This window comes from Copadichromis virginalis, linkage group LG3, assembly GCF_057382275.1.
Source record: "Copadichromis virginalis isolate Kocher_CV1m ecotype Utaka linkage group LG3, C_Virginalis_male_GT1.1, whole genome shotgun sequence".
Lineage (NCBI taxonomy): Eukaryota > Metazoa > Chordata > Actinopteri > Cichliformes > Cichlidae > Copadichromis > Copadichromis virginalis.
Genome location: NC_140620.1, coordinates 64,307,809 through 64,323,389, shown reverse-complemented (window position 1 = coordinate 64,323,389; position 15,581 = coordinate 64,307,809). Strand labels below are relative to the sequence as shown.

Sequence of the window (15,581 nt, the reverse complement as noted above, 5' to 3'; positions counted from 1 at the left end):
ACTTTCTTTCACACTCTGATGGATGCATCAGAGGGCAGCTTGGGTTTAGTACGTTACCCAGTACATTTGCCAGCCAGGGTTTGATTCACAAACCTTCTGACTAGTAGCTGACCTGCTCCCCTCCTGAGCTACAGCAGAGGAGGAGCCAGACATTTGAAACACCCGGGGCTTAGCCCTAAAGGGTAGTATGCATGTGGGATTTTTTTTTTTTTTGAGGGGGGGGGGGGGGGGGGTGTAGAAATGACTGAAAGATTAATAGGCTCTGTTTTGAGTTTTGTTCAAAAAAGAATGACTTCATATAGGGAAATATATATATCACACATGCAGGACACCTTAAACTAGTTTTTTAATTGAGCAGCAAGACAGAACGAAGTCGGGGCTGTATCAACACACAGGGACTAAACCCCAATTCAACCAGACCCAGAACTGATCCAGAATTAAAACAGGACTACAACAGTTCAAAAGCAGGATTACTGAGGACTTAACCAAGACATAACCACAATCAGAACTAGATGATAGTAGCACTAAAAATCATCATAGACCTGCACTACACTTATTTATTTAATTCTACCAAAGTACAATATTTAGATTGAGAAAAGTTTATATAATTATTTAGCCTTGTTGTGCAAACAAGCCTGCAGAACTTAATAAATATAGAATTTGAAAAATAGCAAACCTAAAAAGAAACACTAGGTATGAGATACATGAGTACCTATGATACAGTGATACTTTTAGTAAGCAACCATTTGACTAACATGTCTGTCTCACCTGCTCTTGTTCATCTCTATCTCTGCTCCTCTCTCTCCCTCTTTGTGCTGACAATCATCAAATATACAGTTGAAACCAGATATTTACAAACTCTTCAGATCAAAACACAAACACTTTTTTAATTGTAACATCAAGTCAGACTAAATGTTTATTTTTTTAGATTGATAAATATAAAAACATATTTGTTAACTTTAAGAGTAAAGAGAGAAACTGTCTGTGTTTTTTAATTGCAAATGGCACCAAATTGTATTCAAACTGAGCCACACTTATGGAGCTCCACAGTTCTTTTCCTGGTCTTTTGTTGACATCTCTTGATTTTCCCATGTCAAAGAAACAGGCTCTGTGTTTTGCCTTATATGCATCCACTCACATGGACTCTACTAAACTATCAGAAGCTTCTTCAGCTCAGAATGGAATCGTCTGGAGTTTTCTTATTAATTAACAATAAACTTAGTGTACATGTACTCCTAAATTTAATGAAAGTGATAAAAAATAGACAGCTCTGTCTCTCTTTATTCTGACATTTAACTAATTCAAAAGATATTTCAATATTTATCTAAAACAAAAGTTTACTCTAAATTGATGTTGTACAGTAAAAATGTTTTATGTTTTCTCCCTAAAGTGTATGTAAATATCTGGTTACAAATGTGAATATCCTGCTGTGTACTGAAATCCCTCTTGTTTTGCATAGAAATATACTGAACAACATACAAAGCATAATATATAAAATAACATTTACCTGAGTTTTTTCTTTGAAAGAACCCTCTAATGTCCATTCTTATATTTCAGTACATAACTGAAACCGATTTAGTCGGGGAGGGTAAGAACTGAAAATATGAAATTAACACACGTAAGATAAGACTCTCTAAAAAATAGCATTTGTTCGGCTTTTCATTTCGCCATTTGTTGATTCACTTGAAGAGCAAGTAAAATAATATTGGTCAAGTGATCAGTTTCATATCAATCTTTCGTGATGCACCGTCATATTTACATTATTTGTACGGTACGAATGATTTTCTTTGGTACCTGGTCAAACTTAAGCTCTCCTTAGTATGGCTGGCTCCGTCTCTCCAACAGCGCACTCACGGGCAGCAGCTCCCCCCGCCCCCTCGCTCAGTCGCTTAGTGCCTGAGCTTGGATCATACCAATATCAGGGGGGGATTCACGCACAGTCGTAAATTCCCACAGTGTGCACTATGTGCTTCGAATATTGTGTGTACTTTTTGTTTTATACAGTTGTCAGCCAGGCATCTAACTATGAAAAAATTACACTCCAAAATACCCCGGGCTTCTGACAAAACAACCCGGGCTTAAGCCCCGTAAGCCACCCCCACGCTCCGCCCCTGAGCTACAGTCACCCCAATCTGACTGAAATCATGGAGCCCAAACTCTGACTTATGTTGGACACACTGACAATCCTCTGGTCCACAAAGTGCAGCATAGAGGTGACTGAAAAGAACAAATGTAAACGTAGTACTACAAACCATAACCACAGAGTCCAGGTGTGTTTGATGTTGCTGTGCAGACTGACCAGTGGAAACCTCTGCTCTCTGCTGGTCCACTCTGTGGAGGAGTAATGTATAATTAGCTCATGTTATGTCTGTCCACACACAGACACAAGCTAAAGGTCCATGAAGTGATGTTTGGATGGGTTCAGTCAATCAGATGACTGTCATGGTGAAGCTTTGCTAGTCCTGCTGATCCCACTGAGAATTAACAACTCAGTTTCCAGATGTCTGTAGTTTTCTGCTCAGTTTCTTTAGTCCCAACAGCTCTTACCATCTCCTGCATAAAGCTTTCCCTCCATGCTCAGATGCCCTGGAACAAGGTGCTCTCTTTATATCAGTGACTGGTTTAAAGTGACAACTCGCCAAACTTTGTGTCAGCAAAAGTAGTTCTAATGTTTCTTACATTTATTACATTTTTACATTTTTACACACACAAATCAATGAACGCAAAAACATGAACTTTCCAGATATTTTGTTTCACAATGTTACAAAACTCAGTTCACAACTCCACAGTCAGATTTACAAGTACAAAATATTGATGACCACAGTTTGAGCCGATGTATGTCCCGAGTCTGTGGACTCAGTGGTTTTGTTTTGATTGTTATTGTCTTTTGTTACAATTTCATTCTGATTAAGATTTTCTAGTTCTGAGGTTTTGGTTTCTGTGTTCCCTCTGTACTGTGTTAGTATTGTGTCTCTGTGTTCACTTCCTGTTTTATTTTGACAGTGCCATGTCCTACGTTAGTGTGTCTACTTTTGCTTCCCCTTGTCTGGTTATGTCCAATGAATCCTGCTGTGTCTCCCTTTTCTCATTCCCTGATGGCTCTTTTGTGTATATGAGCTCTTTGTTTTCTCCTGCTTGTTGCTGGTTCGTCTGTGTTGTCTCCCCGTGTCTCCGTTTAAGGTTTCAGGTTAGTTTTTTAGTTTTTCAGTAGAGGTTATCTTAGCTTCTGCACAGGCCATCTCCACTGCACTTCACCGTTTCAATAAAGCTCACTCACTTCACAGCAGTGTCTGCATCTTGGGTCCTTTATTAAATTCAACATGGCTCGCCCCGCTAGCCGTGACATAAGATGTGAAAACAATATCCAAAAAACACGAGAGACAAACAGGGAATAGTTTTAAGGTGCAGGGCCAACAAACTGAGTCTAGCCATGAACTCAGAGTTGATTGAATTAGCATTTTGAATTGGCTGATCTGAGTTACTTCAATCAAGTCTATGTTCACTTTGAGTTAAGATTATACGTGATTGATGGAAAAGAAAAAAGCCGTCATCAGCAACTGATTCTGATTGAACAGGTTTTCAAATCTAAACGGTACCCATCCCTAGCTGGCTGTAGTTAAACCTTTACTTAAAAAGCATCCCTAGACCCAGCTGTCTTAGCTAATTATAGGCCGATCTCCAACCTGACAATCCTTGAAAGAGTAGTTGGGGGGAGACAATCAGAGGGGCAGTGTGATGATCTTAGGTTACAAACTACTGCAGTCAAGTCATTAAGGGAGACGGGATCAAACTGCTCTAAGACAGCTGAGCACACAGGAGAAAGACTCTGATCTGAGGCAGCAGTCGGCGAGACAAGAGCCCTAATAGACAGAAGCTTGTTGTTAAAAAACGCTAAAAAGAGTGACGCTGAAAAACTAGTTCATGCATTTATTACTTCCAGGCTGGACGACTGTAATTCATTATTATCAGGATGTCCTAAAAACTCAGTGAAAAGCCTTCAGCTGATCCAAAATGCTGCAGCAAGAGTCCTGACAGGGACTAGAAAGAGAGAGCAGATTTCTCCTGTTTTGGCTTCCCTTCATTGACTTCCTGTTAAATCCAGAATTCAAAATCCTGCTCCTCCCATACAAGCAGTGTTGGGACTAACGCGTTATTAACTCATTCACTGCCATTGACATCTATAGCCGTCAATTGCAGTGCATGAGTCAATGGGTTTAACTCATTCACTGCCAATGGCTGGCAGTGAATGAGTTAAGTAACGCGTTACAGTAACTACGTTATTATTGTGGTAACGAGCACGGCAACTAGTTATTATGCCAAAATCAGGAACGCGTTAGTCGTTACTGAGATTTAGATAGGGTCGTTACTCGTTACTTCGTGTGGTGGCTATCGCGGAGCTTCCACAGATTCAGTAACATTAGCAAGTGGTGGAGGCCAGCAGGTGGATGAAGGAAAGGGGACGCAGAAGGAAAAGAGACCCGAGGCGGCTGCCGCCGGTCCAAGTGTGAACTGAACTTCAGGTAAGAAGTTATGACCTGCAGTCTCTCTGGGTCAGATATGAACCAAGTTTAGGTGGAGTTTATTTTCGTTATTCTGACTTTTTCCGTACTGCGTGCTAGCTAGCATGACGGAGTTTCTATACAGCTGGGTGGTGCTATGAAGTTAATGATGTTGAACTTTATTTTGTTCATAAGTTATTAGAGTTGCCAACCGTCCCGTCTGGTATTCAGAGAAAATATTACGCGTTTCTTATTGAGGTGAAAAGGATCAGTTTGTCCCGTAATTCAGCTACAATGAAAAAGACACAAAGCTGGAGTTATTCTGTGTCTTTGCTGCACAGCTGCCTCTTCTTCTCTCATTCTCCCCCCTCCCTCTCCCGTTTCTACTTCAATCATGAAAACTGATCAATGATCAGCTGATCGGCTCTCTTGTTTGTTTATCGCTCACTTTGCGCCAGAAAGAGGAAACCAGCGGATGTCGCGGTAAACAACAGCAGCACTTTTAAGCTTGATCAGCTGTTGTTAGAATTTATTTAATATTAATTTCTAGTATCAGCTGATGTTTGATGGAGCCACAGCTGTAAAGCTGCTGGTCATGATATGGTTTGGTTATCTGGTGAGAGGGAAACATGAAGATGAAACCAGGAGACGTCCTTACTGGATCATCAGAGCTGAACAGGTGATGGAGAAACAGGTTTACCTTTTAGGTGACATGAATGAGTTGAAGGGAAGTTATGAACTGTTTCTGAGAGACAAATAACACCAGGATCCTTTTTTAGGTAGCTGACAGCTGGTAACTGTGCAGGTGCGGATCTAGCAAAGTGTTGCCAGGGGGGCATGTAGGGCATTAACAGGGAGAGGTGGGCACAAGGAAATACTTTTCTTTCTTATTCTCATTTAAAATGTCTAGCTTTTAAAAAATAATTATCTGAATCTTACAACAAACGATTGATAGATTGATGCATATATACCATCAAAACAGTGAACATCACTGTCACAACAGCGTTTGTTTTCATTCAAAGGCTTTATGTTTTTCCTATAATGGTGGGCCGGTCTCTAGTCAAAATGCCCGGACCAATTTTCTGTCCCAGTCCAGCCCTGTAAGCAGCTCATCTGCAGTCTGGTGTTACCTACATCTTCCTAATCAGAAGGCAGAATTTCCAAGTTCTGAGTACAATCAAAGCACCACGGCTGCAGTTTTTGTGTTGGATGTAAAAGGCGCACATGACGCTGTGACGTAGGCTAGAATCATGGCAGCAGTCAACGACGGTCCAGGCGTGGGATTTCTCTCGTGGAAATATGCACATTATCTTTTCCTTTCTATTGGTAGGTGGCACAGTGCACTGTGGCAAGTAAGCAAGCTAGAAGACTGGCAAAGTTATGGAAGAAACACATTAACAAGAGAATTCTGAGTAAAACCAAAGTTACTTTCCCTAGTAACTAGTTACTTTGAAAATAACGAGTAACTTGAAGTAACTGAGTTACTTTTGAGAGAAGTAACTAGTAATGTAACTAAGTTACTATTTTAAAGTAACTTACCCAACACTGCATACAAGGTCTTAAATAATCAGGCCCCATCTTATCTTAATGCTGCACCACAACACCTGATCTCTGGTTTCCTCACCTCTTCAATCCCACTTTAATACTTGACTAAACTCATTTTCCTGTTTAGGTGTTGAGGCAAAGCCGCCCATCTACAATGCAGGCAACAGCAAACGGAGCTATTTTTGATTCCCTTTGGGTTTTTTCTACTTTTGTGCTACAAAATGTTCAAGCTGATTAAATTCATTAGAATAAAAGTTCAGATAATTTTCTCATATTAATGTTGGAGGTAGAAATTCAGGTAACTTTGCACAAAAACTGGCAGAAATTTCCTTCAAAGATGGCGTTTTTACTTTAATACTGTGAGTACATTTCAGAGCCTGGACTCTTTTACCTTTACTTGAGTAAAGAAGTTGAATCAGTATTTCAGCTTTAAGAGGGTATTTTAACACAAACATCAGTCCTTCTACTTAAGTACGTTTGACACTTTGTTTAATCATCATTTTTAATGATCAAATATAATTATGTTTGTTATTTGTGGATTTTAAATGTCCTTGACAGAGACAGATGATGATCATTATCCTGCACTGTGGTCTCAGGTTTGGTCGAGCTAGCACAAAGAATGGCTATGTTGAACTTCCTCCTGGGATCTACACTAAGAAGTGAGTCCAACATTAGCAGGGTCTCTTTCCTTTATCTGGATTCACTTTAGCATTCACAGTCACGTGAAGCTTGTTATTAACTCGATAAGTCAACCCAGGGTTTCAGCTGAGCGCTCACATGAAACACATGGTGTTGGCAGCATCTGATCAATCATATTCATGGAGACGTGTATCAGCAACAGAGCAGCTGAGTTTGCAGAAGGAAGTCAAACTAAACCACAGGAACAATATGAGGAGATTACACACATAATAAAATACTAGCAGTAACACAGCTGCTGCAGACAAATCAGTCGTGTGATCGTGTGTGAGAGGAGAAGGACTGTAAAGGAGTTTGGTGTTAAAAGCTCTGTATGAATGTGGGAGACTTTGAAGGGCTTTAAAAAGGCCAATATAAAATAAAAGGCAGCAAAATTGCTGAGTGTGAAAGTCACCAGACTTATCAGAGCTCTGTGATTAAGACCTGTAAGAACACCTGTTTGTACTTGTTGGCATTATATCAAACACACACGTATATTAAGCCTTTGTTTGAACTCTGGTTGAATTTGTTACTTTCAGACTGTGAAACATCACAGAGGCTGCAGCTGCAGATCTTTTATTCACCTGGAAATTTACTTTAAATGTTAGATGGAAAATGTATTGCTCAGTTTAACCAAAGTAAGAACAAGAATCCATAAACCTTCATAAAGACAAACATCTCCCAGAACATTGAGCTGCTGAAGTGTCACTGAAGGGAAAAACTATTTGTCCTCCTCCATCCAGCAACACCTGAAACACCTGAGTGGAAGCTCCTCCCTACACTGTGTTTGAAGCAAAGCACAAAGGAGACACCTGCTGGAGCAGCTGGAGTCCTACAGACACTCAGCCTCTTCACTACACAAACACCTCCTACAACATCCACTCTTTCCACTCTGACTGCTGTGTTTGTGGAAACACTCCAACACACACCGCTTCACATACCAACATAGAAATGTGTGTGAAAAAGAGCTGAGCTGATATTAAACATGAGGATTTATTCAAAAATACAGAGTCAGGAACAACATCTAGACACACATTACCTCTCAGCAGCAGAAGAACAGCCTTTAAAGTTTAGACCAACACCCTTCGAGTCATTGCTCTTTAAGGAAACACAGCTGGGTTCAGGTCCAGGAGATTCTGGCCTCTTATTGATCCTAAAAGAAAAACAATAAATGTAACAGCTTCATGAGACAGGAAGGAAAAACTGGAAATATTAAATTAAAGACATGATGAACAATCTCATAAAAATAATGTACTTACTCTTTGTCACATAACAGTCTTTTGTTAAATTTTACACCAACACCCTTCAACATGTTGCTCTTTAAGGAAACACAGCTGGGTTCAGGTCCAGGCTCTGGATTAGTTTCAGGGTTATGTCCAGCTGAGCCTGGTACGCCCCACAGCTCTGGGCTTTAAAACAACACACACAGAGGTATGAGTGTGAATAATGATGGAGCAGTGATGTGAGTGCTGAGCTGTGACATGGAGAAGAGTCATGGACAGTTAGAGATGGTCATCTCACCTCTGAGCTTTGGTCTGGCTCTCATGTTCCCCACACAGAGTGCTTTTAGAGGGAGGGACTCCCTCCTCTCTGTCCTCACACTGATCCATGCTGCTCAATTCACATCAGCTCACACACACTTTCTACCTTCACCTGCAGAGGAAACACAAATCATTCATGTGCACATCAACTGAGAGCTGCAGAGGTCGTGTCTGATGTGTTGGACTAACATCCATCTGAGACACAGCTTTCATCAGTTCACTACAAAAAGTGTCACAGAGCCCAGTTCAGCCTCCAAATCCTCCATTACTGTAGTCCTACAAAGCAGCAGGTCAAACATGGCTGCAGAGAGCAGCTTTATGTCAGTAACCATGTCCAGGACCGAGCTGACTGCTTACAGAGTTCATACTCTAACTGCTAGCTGCTCTGCTAGCTAAGCTAACTCAGTAACAGTGACTCTGACAGCAGTTACTGTGGAACAGCGGCCGAGCTCAGGACACATTCAGTGTGTTTAGTCTGAGTCCTGGACTCTGATTCAATGGATTCAATCCAGCTCAGAGTTTCATGTGTTCATCAGAATAAAATACATGTACTAATATAACAGAAGTAATGCTCTGAATGCAGGACTGTAATGGAGGATAAATAAGGTTTTTACAGCCTGAAAGAAACAGTTCATATATTTGTAGACAGTGAAGCAGCTTTTAATACTGCAGCTGTTTCCTTCACCTGTGTGTGTGTGAGCCACACCTTCATGTGCTGCTTTAGAAATATGTGGTCTGACTGCTCAGACTGAGTCTAGGAGGAAAGTTCACACGCTGGAGAAAGTTTTGTTCCTAACTTTGTCAGAGTTCGGCTCCAAAGACAAAGAAGACGGAGCTCACAGTCTGTAGATGGTCCTCAGTGTGTGTGTGAAGCACACAGGAGTGTGTTTATGTCAGCAAATCAGTGTGTGTGAAGAGTCTGAGGGAGTGTGTGAATGAGACTAAACACTGAAACCAACAGTCCAAGAAAAGCGTCTGGATTTCTTTAAGTTTAACTTAAAGAAGTCCAGACGCTTTTCTTTTTGTCTCCATAATGTCTCCATAATGCTGCAATGTTATCTGCCCCAGAAACACTGTGCAGAAGCTCTGATGGTGACACAGAAAAGTCACAGTGGAGATACTTCTGTCCACCTTTGATTAGACTCATTATAAAAAGGAAACAAAGTTTGAACACAGTCATGTTTCCAGTTCACTGACTTACATTTATTCCATGGACACTCACTCTAACCTGAACCACAGCTACAACCCAACATTGTTGAGGCCTCATCTCCTCCTTTCCTGACTGTAGAGGTTAAATATGCAACAACCAACAAATAAAAGAATTTGGTTCATTTCAAAGAAATTCACACGGTGACCAAGTAAAGTAACCGTAGTAAAGGAGACAACATCCCGTTGATGGTGGGATTATTTGAAAGATTTGCTTTAGTCACGTCACCAAATGCAGTTGAACCACCCGTGGATCCATGTTTGACCATTCTACCACTCTGAGCTCTGCTTTTTAATCATTTTATTATTATCATCATTCATTTATTCATTCTTTGGAGGGGGGCTATTTCCTAATGCCGCCCTAATAAGCTGATGTTCAAGGGGAAATATAACAGAAACTCTTTCAGTGTTATTCATTAATAAATTAACAGATAAACTGTGAAGAAGAAAAAACTGAGATTTAAAGGAGAGAGTGAGAAACTTGATCATCCATCCTCATAATACATGTTTATCAGTATCTGCTGTGACCATACTGCAGTAATAACTACAAGTCTACATTTCTGTGACTGTTGATCAATCACAGCAGGAATCTGAGCTCATCTCTGCACACAGAGCAGCTTCAGCTCTGGGATAAACTGCTCGCTTCACGTCCTTCTCAGCTCACAGACACTCATCCTGATATTTTCCTTTAACATTTGATGGTATCTGGAATAGTTGGCAGTAATAAGGATGATTTTCTGTAAAATAATATTGATATGAGCCGTGAATTATTCGTAGATGAGCGTTAGATTAGTTTGATGGGTTAACTCAGAGAGCTGAAGATATGGTGGACATGCTGACCTCGCTCCGTGGTGTACAGGGCCGTTTACCCTCATGATTAATATTCACAATAAAAAATTGAGGTGAACATCATGAAGTCTGTGTGTGTTTCATAGTGTCGAACCACCTTTGTACAGTTAAACCTAACAGTTACTACATGACGGAAACACCAACGTTATTTCTTTTATGTGTTTATCAGGTCACGCTGATTATTGAACAAAAACCCAAACATCAGATGTTAATCGAATCTTTTTGCTCTCTCTCCTCCTTAAACATGTTTTTAATGTTAGTTATAATTCAGAATTGGTGACTGGAACACGTATGACACATACGAACATCAGGAAATAAAAACACGATAAATATAACCTCTGTAAATGAAGTCAGTGTGCAGCGGGGGTTATTACAGCTGTGTACCGGCCTGCGCTTTGTCGGTGGTAATAGCAGCTCGATTGCTTGCGAGGCGAGCGGGTCTGTCCCACGCTTTGCCGTGAGACTGGGCTGGGCAGTCATCTCCGAAATCATCGAAGCACTTTTGCAAAAAAGCTGTATCGACAAACCGACCAGACATCTGAAGATTAAACCGCTACATTCTCGGCTAAAAAATATTAAAACGGTATTTGGTGAGACACAAACTGTCATGGTCCCCGTGTCTGCCCGGCTGACTCAGGTTGGCTACATATGTTTCTTGTTTACATCTACCTCTCTCACGCTAGCTGTGTCTCGCCAGGGCGGAGCTCATTGCGGGCTCCCGCCCCTGGCCCTTGCACCTGAAGTTAATCACACATCTGTGGCTCATCGCCTAAACTCATCCACTACTTAAGGCAGAGGCTGGAAACATCTCGTCGCTGGACTATTGAGTAACCTCGGTAGTAAGCTCCGGAGTACTAGTCTCTTGTTGCCTTTTCGTATCGCTGACCCTTTGGATTAATCACTTGTTGTCTGTAAACAGGAATTCCGTTTCCCTGGAACCCTTGGTGTGCTGTGTTTTTTATGAAGTCCCTCGTGTGTGAAGAGCTCCTTTCCCGGATTTCCCTGTGCCCTGGATTCCCCCTGCCATCTCACTTGTATATATTTGCACCTGGTGTTGTATAGTAAAAAGCGGAACTGTATTCTAGCTGCCTTGTCTGCGCTTGAGTCCATCCCACACACAAACACAAACAGGGTTTTTCAAAGTTCAGTTCTGTTAGTTTCCACATGGCAGTTGTTGGTGTGCAGTAACGCCTTCTAAAAACAATGGCCACCAGGCCAAAGCAATGGTTCTGACTCGATCAGCATTAACCCCGCCCCCTGGGTTTGATGGGTGAGGTTGACACATAAAATAAATTTATGGTGAGACCTGAAGGAGTCAACTGTGCCAAAATGAATTAATTAAATACACCATTAAATAATTATTTAAATGTGGCAATAATTAATTAAAACGTGAATTAATTAATTAATTAATTAAATGTGTCAAAAATGTTTATTTAATTATTTATTTCCCATTTTAATTAATTATTTCAAATTTTAATTAATTATTGTCACATTTAATTTATTATTCAATGGTGCATTTAATTAATTCATTATGGCACTCCTGGCGTTCCATACTGTGGTTGGGTCGACTTTACTATATAGATGTTTCACATGTTTCCATCTCAGCAGCCCCGTTGACAGATCACAGTATTATTACTTTTAAACTTAACCCTGAAAATAAAACGCAGTTTAAAAAAGATTACTGGAAATTTAATGCAGATCTATTAATTGATGACGGGTATGTTAAGATAGTTAAAGAGCTCCTCCATAACATTTACAACAACGTAACAATTGGCAATTACATACATAGATGGGAATTTTTTCATTTAAAGTTAGAGAATTTTCAATTACGTTTAGTAAAATGAAAAGTAGACAACAGAAGGAATTTGAAAGTAAATTACTTTACGATATAAATAACTATTGTAATAGACATTTTATGTCAGAGGCTGATAAGAAATCCCTGTTGTCTTTACTCAATTAGATGATCTATACAAGAAAAAGGCTCATGGAGCTTACATTAGAGCTCGTGCAAAATGGATAGAAGAAGCTGAAAAAGTGCTTCATATTTCTACAATTTGGAGAAACGGAGGCAAGAAAAGAAATCTATTAATACATTAATCATAAATGGGGAGGAATGCACAAATCATAAGACTGTAGCGGAAGAAAAACATAAATTTTACTCAAATTTATTCTCCTCAAAATATTTAATTGCTGATTCATTAACTTTTTGTGATCAGATTGAACCTTATACTCCAAAAATCGATTCTGCATTCAGAGAAATTTGTGATTCTGATATATCACTGGATGACTGAGATCAAGCCTTAAACAAACTGAAAATGGACAAAGCTCCTGGTCAGGATGGCTTGACTGCAATCTTTTATAAATTCTTCTGGAAAGAAATAAAAGAATTTTTCTTCAAAACTATTACTGAAATCATTAGTAATGAAATGTTAGCAACGACAATGAAACAGGGTCTTATCTCCCTTATTCCCAAACCTGGTAAAGATAAAAGACTAATCGATAATCTACGACCAATAATATTAGATTGGTTGTAGATCTACTGGATTCTAATCACTTAATTGAAGATGATGGTGTGATTCTTTTTTTAGACTTTTATAAGGCATTTGATACGGTCGAACATCCTTTTATTTTAAAAGCTCTACCCTATTTTGGTTTTGGTAAACAAAACTTCATAGATTTAATTTCTTTATTATACTCTGACTCAATAGTTCTGTTTCTTTACCTTTTGGAACATCTAAACGCTTTAATGTTAGACGAGGAATCGTCAGTTTTTATAGAACATGAATGAAATTTCACTTTTCTCAAAGGCTTCTGGTTTGTACCTGAATATTAGAAAATGCAAATTATTAACTATTCGTGATTGTGACCTAGTAGCTCTCTTAACATAGCTGTTAAAACTGACATTAAATATTTGGGTATTATAATGTCAAAGAACACAAATAATAGAGAAAATCTACATTTTGAGCAAATTACCCAGAAATCAAAAAGATTACAGGCTACAAAGACACCTCTCCATCTTTGGACGTGTCTTGCTTACTAAAACAGAAGGTATCTCTGGATTGATTTATCCATCACAATGTTTATATGTTTCCAATAGTCTAATCAATAATATAAATCAAATTAATTTCAATTACATTTGGAGAAACAAGCAACATTATGTTAGGAAGAATGATATAGTGAAGTCATTTGAAGAAGGAGGTTTGAATGCGATTGATTTTGAAGCAATGATGGTTCCATCAAACTCAAATGGTTGCAATCTTTCATAAATAATTCAAACAGTATTTGGTTTTATTTCCCCAAAGTAATTTTGGAGAAGCTGGGTGGCATTGAATTTCTTATAAAGTGCGACTTTGAAATTTCCAAATTAAATTATCCAATTTTCACAAACAGGTTCTCCAGTACTGGAAAATGATACACAAGCATATTTTTTCTCCACATACAAATTCGATTTGGAACAACAGATGTATACGATAAAAGAAAATCCATCTTTTATAAGGATTGGATGGATCATGGCATTTGGACGGTTTTACACCTTTTAGACAATGACGGAAATGTGTTAACATATAACAAACTCATAGATAATTATGGCATATCATGTACTCAGAGTAAATTCATTAAAGTTGTGAAAGCCATTCCCCCTGCAATGATTCAGATGTCTTCCCCCGACTGAACAACAACCCGTCAACAACATGCTGAGCTGTGACTCTTCTTCCCTCTAAAGTCCTGGTGTTAACACTCACCCTGCATCAGCTTCACCTTTTTTTAATTGTTTTTACTTTTCAAACCGACGGATCATTTGAAGCCAACCATCCAAAAACTGCTTCAGCTGTGTTTGATGTTTATGCTACAGCCTGTTTACCAATATAATCAATATCAGATATCAGAGCAACAGAAACCTCGGTGCGGTGATCAGGACGCTGGGACTGAGAACAGGAAGTGGCTCAAACCTCACAGTTTCATAACGTCACCCTGAACTCCACTCACGGAGTTTCTGTCGCCATTGTAGTTTTTAAAGTCCCGTGATAAAGGCGGGTCTTTCTGTGAATCCGCACGCTCATTGGCTAATAGCTCGAGATTGACACCTCGTTATCCAATGAGCGTGCGGGAACTTCCGACATAAAGTTGTTTCCTTTGAAAAACCAAAGTCTGATTATTTTTGCCTCCACTGACGGAGCCTGTTGTTCCCGCCACAGAGACACAGTAATGTCAGAGCGGTGTTAACACTCACCCTGCCTCAGCACAGCTCTCACTCTCCTCCTGCTCTCTCACACTAAACGGAGGCTCAGCTAAACTCACTTCCTCTCTACTTACAGGAAACCAGCGCTCAGAGGAGCCGACCGGCCTCACATTTCACCCACAGACACGAACAGCGTGGAATTATTTTATGTCATAAGAAGAAACATATTCATGTTAACACTCACCTGCCTCAGCTCCACCTTCCTCCTCCTGCTTTCACTTTCACTGCTGCTCCCTAAACACAGAGGATGCTGGGACTTGTAGTTGTTTCCTTCCGGTGCGGTCTTCCTCTTTGTTTGTTTGTGTTTGTGTTCAAGTTATTTCGATCATGTAAACATCAACAGAACACGTGAAGCCACACAGAGTTTGTATGTCGAGGTGGGTAGGAGGGTTTGAGGGTTTGGGGAGGGGTCAGAGGGAAGAGGTCTCTCAGTCTTGACAATCCACATTGATGGCATTGCATCTTTCAGCGTGTTTGTGGGTCGATTTGGATGCTCCAGGTGTGAGAGCAGCCACTCAGCCTCTGCTGCAGATGTGTGTCACAAGTTCATCTAGTAGTAGGCTATGGCACTTGGCCACAGGTGGCAGCAGTGGACTGGCCTCCATGTGAGACTGCTCCAGCTGCTATGTGATAGTCCAGCTGCAAACTGAAGATCATATGCAAGTTTTGGAAATTAAACTGTACAATATAAAGCGCCTTGAGGCGACTGTTGTTGTGATTTGGTGCTATATAAATAAAATTGAATTGAAATTCAGAATATTCTTAACTTAGCTTTAAAACCAACCCAATCTCTCCTCCACACTCACAAACAAAGACAAACCAACTGACACATCTGAGTCCCTCACTTTCTTCAATCCACTCACTCTCACAAGCTCCACTTAGTCACACTGGCTCTGTTTATTACTAATTACTATTGTCTCCCCAGAAACACTTCTGTTTTCGTTTTTTCCTATTTGTGTTTTCGTTTTTTGTATTTGTGTTTTCTTTTTTCCTATTTCAATTGTGTTTTTTGTGCTTTTGCAGCGTTTT

The 15,581-nt window shown here is 39.9% G+C and overlaps 1 protein-coding gene across 1 annotated transcript in view; it reads right to left on the bottom strand.

Moving 5' to 3' along the window:
* Positions 1 to 45: 45 nt before the first annotated feature.
* LOC146716593 (uncharacterized) overlaps positions 46 to 15,581 on the bottom strand; it is a 304,253-nt gene continuing 288,717 nt past the window's right edge. Inside the window, exons 5-6 of the mRNA XM_085452517.1 lie at positions 2,103 to 2,331; positions 46 to 123 (exon numbers count right to left, since the gene is read on the bottom strand). Of these exons, the coding sequence (XP_085308643.1) occupies positions 46 to 123; positions 2,103 to 2,331 (307 nt within the window). The remainder of the gene's footprint in view (positions 124 to 2,102; positions 2,332 to 15,581) is intronic.